This window comes from Andrographis paniculata, unplaced genomic scaffold, assembly GCF_009805555.1.
Source record: "Andrographis paniculata isolate CXL003 unplaced genomic scaffold, ASM980555v1 Contig54END, whole genome shotgun sequence".
Taxonomy (NCBI): domain Eukaryota; kingdom Viridiplantae; phylum Streptophyta; class Magnoliopsida; order Lamiales; family Acanthaceae; genus Andrographis; species Andrographis paniculata.
The window spans coordinates 2,985,370-2,993,629 of NW_026137589.1; the positions used below are offsets into that span (position 1 = coordinate 2,985,370).

General features: G+C 29.4%; 1 protein-coding gene and 1 non-coding gene across 2 annotated transcripts; both read right to left on the reverse strand.

Moving 5' to 3' along the window:
• LOC127255472 (uncharacterized) lies at positions 1–825 on the reverse strand. The gene has a single exon (XM_051281003.1). The coding sequence runs from the start codon at positions 823–825 to the stop codon at positions 1–3; it is 825 nt and encodes a 274-aa protein (XP_051136960.1).
• A 7,083-nt stretch (positions 826–7,908) lies between these two features.
• On the reverse strand, positions 7,909–7,981 carry TRNAF-GAA (transfer RNA phenylalanine (anticodon GAA)). The gene has a single exon. It is a non-coding gene; the product is annotated as a tRNA-Phe (tRNA).
• Positions 7,982–8,260: the final 279 nt, after the last annotated feature.

Sequence of the window (8,260 nt, forward strand, 5' to 3'; positions counted from 1 at the left end):
CTAGAAAATCCATTTGAACACCTTGAACCGGAGATCAACCGTACACTTCGCACCGGCGGTATTGGCGGCGGCCGGAATTACCTTTTTGCCCTTGGGGACGAATCCTCTAATTCCGTCGCACCTAACTCTGATCCCAATCTTCTTCATCTTCACCTTATCAATTTTCACTCCCACCGTCGTGTCGGCGACGATTTCAATAGGCAGCCCTTTCCGCGGCCGGTTCATACCGGATTTCAGCGACTTCACGGCGTCGGCGTCGAGGAGCTGCGAGGCCACTCCAACGGCGGCGTGGACGGCGGCGACGCCGTCGGGCGAATTGGTGAACCCGCCGGCGCCGCCGCTGGATATGTTGACGGAGTTCGAGAAGACGGTGACGGAAATTGGGTCGTAGACGAAGGTAATTTTTTTGTTAGGGTTTCGGGCGGCGAGGGTGACGTTGATCTTCGCCGTCAGGCGGGTGGAGTCGTCGGCGGCGGCGGTGGCGAGGCTGAAGGCGGCGATTTTCACGGCGGTGACGGAGAACACCGGACGGCGGGGGTGGTACAGCGCGTAGAAGGCGGCGCCGGCGATGGCGGCGAGGAGGAGGACGGCGATTAGAATGAGGATTGACCAGAAGCACGTGAGGCACGTGCAGCGCCGGCAGCTGAATTGGCGGCGCTTGTGGCGGCTCCGCCCTGCCGGCGCCGGGCGGTAGGGGTTGCGCGCCGGGTTGTATAGACTTTGAGTTTTGGCGGCGGAGGGGTTGGGAATTGGTGGCGGCGCCGCCTCCGGGGCCGCCGTGGGTGCGGCGGCGGGCTTGGTGGAGGGATGGACTCTGTCTGTCATGATTTTGGTAGAGAGAGAGAGTGAAAATTTGGGAGAGAGAGAGAGTGAAGCTTAAAGAATGGGGAAAGGGAGAAGTGAGGTTAAAGGAAGTTAGGTTCCAGAATTTGTGCAGTTACCTAATTAATATCTGCAGACAATGACAGTTTGACACGTGTGCATATGTATCATTAATATTATTCTTAATTGTGTTTACATTAATTAATCCGAATAAGAGGGACAAAGCCTTCTTGTTTGAATCCAAATCTTAATGTGGATAATATTTTTAGTACGAAATGCTTAGGATACTATTCTTTTATTTTTTTTTATTATTTACACAAATTTTGTATAGCTCAGTATATATTTTGTAACTTGTTGTATTTTTTAATATAAAAAAAAAAAAAAAGTTAAATTGGACAAAGTTTACATATGATTTCACGAAATTGTTTCAAATCTTATATTTCTAAAACTGTGTTAAACTTCTTCGTGATTTTATAAATTCTGCCAATAACTCCTTCACCGGTCCTTATTTAATAGTATTTAACTTAAATGCGTTCAAACTGCGAATAAATTTTAATATTTTAAATTTTAAATCCCTAAAATTACAAATATATTCATTTTTCATATATTTAGCCTAAAAAATAGTAAATATACTAAAAAATAGTTATATTTCTCATATTTTAAAAGTTTCTTTTTACTGTTTCCTAGGCTAAATATAAAAATATATATATTTGTAATTTTAGGGGTTTAGAAATTGAAATTCTAAAATTTATTCGCATTTTGGGCGCATTTAGGTCAAATACCGTTAAATAATGATCGTTGAGAGGGTTAAACGCATAGTTTATGAAACCATAAGGAAATTTAACATAATTTTAAAAATATAGAGATTTTGCGCAATTTCGTGAAACCTAACGTAGATTTTATACAATTTAACCCAAAAAAAAAATTCTTCCAAAAATATTACACCAAGAACTTATATTTTATTTAATTTTAATTTTATTTGTTATTTAAAGCATCACTCGAACCAGCATTTAATTACATCATATGTAATACATAATTTAGTTTAAAATTGTTGTTATATAGATAGATATTGTTGTAAGAAACATTAAATGGTAAAAAATACAAAACAATACACCATTTTCTTAAATTTAAATTTTAATAAAATCTCTATATTATATAAAAATCAGCATATTAAATTAAAAGGTACATATTTCGAAATCAATACAAAGGTGAGAATTTTTTTCTTATTATACCAAAATCACCTCCCCTCACTTATTAATTATTTTCTAATTTTTTTAATTAAATAACTATTCAATATGATAAAACAAATAAATAAATAAAAATAAAACAAAAAAACAAAAGCATGCCTTCCTCATCATTTTTTTTTTAGACGTGGGAACCCGCAGCCGTTACCCGAAAGTGCGTACTGGGTTAACCACAGCCGAACTTAATACCCTGGAAACCAGGCTCGACGGAAAAATCAGACTAGGCGAACCATGTGTGGCAGGTGACCTGAGACGGAGTTTACCAAAATAACTTAAGATAAAAGTACACATAAAAAAGATAAATTTTTATTTTATTTATTTTTGTATAATGTGAAAATTTGAAGGGTAATTTAGGTAAATTTTTACATCTTCAAGTCTCATGTATTATGTTATATTTTATATTTTCGTTCGTCTCACATGTTATGTCATTTTTATTTTTGAAAATGTATTTTATCTTTTAATCATATTTTTAATTTTTTATTAGACTAATTAATTATTTGAATTTTAATCTATAATTATTTGTATTAAAATTTATTTAATTTTACTAATACATTTTAATTTATTTAATAATCATATATCTCCAAAATTCTCGTTTCTATGGTAACTCTGACATTATATCTGAAAAGGAGGAAATAATAATCTGCAAATTAAATCGACAAAAAAAACCATACTAAACGAAATACATGTGACAAACAAATGTTTTATCATATATCATCATCGTCGTCGTTGTTTTTTGTGCTGCTTTAGATTACTTTTATTGATAAATAATAATAATTCTTAAGCCACATTAATGTCTTTATGTTTTTTTATTTGTTATCTAAAAATATTTTTGTTTTTTTAAGTAAAGAATTATATTTTTTTTTTTGGATTATAAACATATTTCCTCTGCCATCTAATTGTATGTCTAGATATTTGATAATAAATTTTAATAAACGTGAATAATTATTATTATTTTTTATTTTTTGTACTCACTTTATCCCACTTATTGTATCTATTTTTTTTATTTTTGTTTGTCTAACTTAGTTTGTCACTTTTCTGTTTTTAAGAAATATTATATACTCTAATCTTATTTTAATTTTTTTAATTTATTTTTTTTAATTTTAATTATACTAATTAATTATCTTAATTTTAATTTAAAATTATTTTTATTAAATGATAATTATTTTAACTAATACGTTCTTAATTATTTACTAATTATATTATTTTTAAATTATTGTGTCTACGATAAATGAGACACATATCTGAGACAGAGTGAGTAATAAAAAAGTAAAAAAAAAATGTGATGTATTTTTTTGCTAAAAATATAAATAAAAATATATTTATGACAACAAAAAAAAATTGAACATAGATTTTGAGGACGGAAGAATACTATTTTAAATTAAAAATATTTAATATTATTTATTATAAAAAAATTAAGCTTTGTTCTTCCTATTTATTTTTCTTATATTTTTTAAAAAATATTAGGTTAAATTGCACAAAATCCACCCGTAGTTTCATAAAATTGCACCAAATCTCCATACTTTTAAAACTGCGTCAAACTTTCTCGTGATTTCATAAACTTTACGTCTAACCCCCTCAGTGGTCCTTATTTAACGGTATTTGACCTAAATGCGCTCAAACTGCGAATAAATTTTAGAATCTCAATTTATAAACCCCTAAAATTACAAATATATTTATTTTTTTATATTTACCCTAAAAAAAATAGTAAATATACTCAAAAATAGTTATTTTTATCAAGTTTTAAGAGTTTATTTTTACTATTTTTTTAGGCTAAATATATAAAAAATAAATATATTTGTAATTTTAGGAGTTTAGGAATTGAGATTCTAAAATTTATTCGCAGTTTGAGCGCATTTAGGTCAAATACCGTTAAATAAAGACCGCTGAGGGGGTTAGACGCAAAGTTTATGAAACAACGAGGGAGTTTGACGCAGTCTTAGAAGCATGGGAGATTTGGTGCAATTTCATGAAACCACGGGTAAATTTTGTGTAATTTAGCCAAAATATTAATATACTGTATACATTTACTATTTTTATATTATCTATCTGATTCCCTATCGCCCATATAAAAAAAAAAAAAAAAATTATTTTTCAACATTCTCGCATAAAATAGCATTACAAATTATGTGTATATATTCTAATACGATACAATACATGTGTTTTGTTTGTTTAATGGTTATAGGAAATGACGTTTTATGTGTTATATATGTTGATTTTTTTTATTTTTTTTGTATATTTATAATTATTGACTTTTATTTAGCAATATTTATTTAGAAATAATAGGAGTTATTTTTAGTTTGAAAGTACACAAACAACCATGTAATTATAAGCACTTGAAATAAATACTCATTTCGTTCCAATACAATAGTCTTGTTTATCATTTTTGTCCGTCCTAAAATAATAGTCTTATTTCCATAAATAATCATATCACCATAAAAAACTATCCCTACTTTTTTATTTATATTACACAATTGCCACTACTTTTTACACTAATACATTCGTAACGGTAAAAAAGTTTTTTATTCATGTTTTTTACCAATTAGATCTCGTACTCAATTCAATTAAGACTATGTTTATGGGTCGTGTGGATGGAGGAGAGTGGAGAAACAAGCAAAGAAATTATTCTTATCTTGCTTTGTTCGTCTCATTATGATTCCACCAAACTCTTCGTCTCTTTCTTACCATAATTTTATTTTCTTTATTTTTCATCAACCATACACACTATTTTGATTTGGTGTTAAAATAATATTAGACTCTCGTCCAGTAAATTTAGAATATTTGGGTATCTGATACGGAAATTTTAAAAATAAAAATAAATATTTTTATTGAAAAGTGATAAAAACAAAAAGATAATTTAAGATATTTTTGAAAAATAAGTTAATTTTTTTAAAAAAAAAATAGAAGAAATAAGGTAATAACCGTAGCTGTATTTGTTGTAAATAAGTATTGAATAAAGAATAATAGTTAAATATTAATTTAATAATTTTGCCAAAATTAGTAATTAATATAATAAATTTAACTGACAGACTAAAAATAAATAAAAATAAATTTGATAGATCAATTCTAGTTAGTATAAAATACGTATAAATCAACAAATCAATGTGCATATTAAGATAACATATATGAATTATAATTTATACAATACATACTACAATTGATATGATCATAAGATATATATTAGGGCACAAGTTATATATGGTAGAAACTTGTAGCATATAATAATAATTAGATGATACATGCTGATTTATTTGAAACTATTAATTGAAAAGTGATTAGGAATAATCAACCTATTTTATTTTATTTTTTTAAAAAATACTACTATTAATTATATATAACATATATGTTTTATATTATTTAGGGTAAACTGTTTTTTTAGTCTCGTAATTGGACCCCTTTATTATTTTAGTCTGGAGCCTATCGCAAATTAGTCTCATACGTGGAAAATTTTTGTTGTTTTAGTCCTCCGGCGCCGGAGATGTCCGCGTGGCTCAGAGGTGACGTGTCCCTCCATGTTAGCGACACCTAGCGGACACGTGGATTTATGTTTTTTTCATTTTTTTAATTTTTAATTTTTTTTTAAAAAAAAAATTGGACTAAATAAAAAATAAAAAAAGCAAATAAAATTAAAAATAAATTAAAAATAAATTTTAAAAAAATTTTAAAAAATGAAAAATAAATAAATAAATCTACGTGTCCGCCAGGTATCCGCCAGGTGTCGCTGACCTGGCGGACACGTCACCTCCGGTGAGCCACGCGGGCGTCTCCAGCGCCGGAGAACTAAAACAGCGAAAAGTTTTTACTTATGAGACTAGTTTGCGATTGGCTCCACTTACGGGACTAAAATGATAAAAGGGTCCAGTTACGGACTAAAAAAACAGTTTACCCTATTATTTAATATATTTTTAGATCGTCCAATGAAAATTTTGAAATTATACTCCTCTGCTACTATTTCGCTCTATTTATTTTAATTTATTTTGTCTTTTTTATTATAAGCTCTCAATATTTTTTTATAAAAATATACTAGATCTTCTGTAGAAATATCAAACAACTATTAAACTAAAATTTAAAACATAAAATTAAAGAAACACAAAACATAGACACATAATAATAATAATAATAATAATTAATCACTGCTAAATAAATATAATATAATTATTAACAAAGGGATTGATAAAAAAATTGGGTAAACTGTTTTTTAATTTCGTAACTGGACCTCTTATCATTTTAATTCCGTAAATGGAATATGTCGCAAACTAATTCTATAAGTAAAAATTTTTTGTTGTTTTAGTCCTCTGGTGCCGGAGATGCCCGCATGGCTAACCGGAGGCCACATGGATTTTATTTTTTATTTTTATTTTTTAAATTTTATTTGCTTTTTTTATAATTTTTTATTTGATCCAATTAAAATAAAATAAAATCCATGTGTCCGCCAAGTGTCGCTAACCTGGTGAGACACGTGGCTTCCAACGAGTCACGCGGACGTCTCCGGCGTCAGAGGACTAAAATAACAAAAAATTTTCACTTATAAGACTAATTTGCGGCATGCTCCACTTATGAGACTAAAATGATAAGGAGGCCTAGTTACGGGACTAAAAAAAATAGTTTAACCTAAAAGATTTAATACATATGACAAAGAAAAAAAATGATATATATAGATGGGTAAACTATTATTTTAGTCCAGTAACTGACCCTCCAGTCATTTTAGTCCCGTAAGTGGAGCCTGTCGCAAATTAGTCCCATAAGTGAAAAATTTTCGTTGTTTTAATCCTCCGGCGCCGGAGATGCCCGCGTGGCTCGCCGGAGGTGACGTGTTCGCCAGGTGTCGCTGACCTGGCGGACACGTGGATTTTTTTTTTCATTTTTTTAATTTTTTTTAAAACTTATTTTTAATTTATTTTAAATTTTATTTGTATTTTTTTATTTGGTCCAATTAAAATAAATTAAAAAGAACAAAAATCCACGTGTCTGCTAGGTGTCGCTGACCTGGAGAACACGTCACCTCCGGCAAGCCACGCGGGCGTCTCCTGTGCCAGAGGATTTAAACAACGAAAATTTTTCACTTATGGAACTAGTTTGCGACAGACTCCACTTATATGACTAAAATGATAAATGGTCCAGTTATGGGACTAAAAAAAACAGTTTTATATATATATATATATGAAAACAACCCTTCAATGGTTTATAGTTTAGCTGTCAAGAAAGAAAAAGAATTTGATATATATATATATATATATAATATTGTAATAATTACTATTATTGCTTCAGAATTAATACAGATATATAAAAAGAATTTTAATATGCACCAAACATCTGCAATAAATAAATTATTTAATTAAAGACGTGCAACCTAAACTATATCTGCACCCCAATTCTTTTTTATATTTTATATTTTATATTTTATTTGTTATATTCATATTTGAATTAAAGTCAATTCATATATATTTACTAGGAAAATGTTCTAGAGATATCGTTATATATTGCAGTAGAATATCAATCTTAGATCTATGATAATGTCAATTATCCACAATCATACAATATTTATAGACTCTCCAAATAAATCAAATGAGTGTTATATACTCAGTATCATTTTTTTCTGAATTATGTCATTTTCCTTTGATATAAAAACTAAAAAATAATTATAAAAGTGAGATAGTTAAAAAATAAAAATAAAATAAAATAAAATAATTATACTATGCAGTTTACTTTTTGCATGTAAATTTTTAATTATTAGTATTATAATGAGTTGTAACGAAAAAGACAAAAATATCCCTAAACTAAGAAATAGTAACCTTGTTATGGAATGGACGAAAATGAATTGATTATTATTTATTAAAAAATAAATTGCGGTGAGCGTGGATCGAACACGCGACCTTCAGATCTTCAGTCTGACGCTCTCCCAACTGAGCTATCCCCGCAAGTTCTATTAATTTTATTTAATATGTGTATTATTTATCTTATGTTAGTAGACTTTGTGTTAGGATATGTAATCTGATTACATCCTAAAATTTAGGAATATGATTTTGATATGATTTTGATATTATATATTAAATTTATAAATATGATCGGCATAATCCTAGGGTTTAACATATATTCTCACTTTAATATGTGTTCGGCATATTTCATAGTAAAATTTTTGATTTTGCAGCGCTCTCAAATGTATCATTCTTATCGAACTGAATTACCAATGTTCTTGT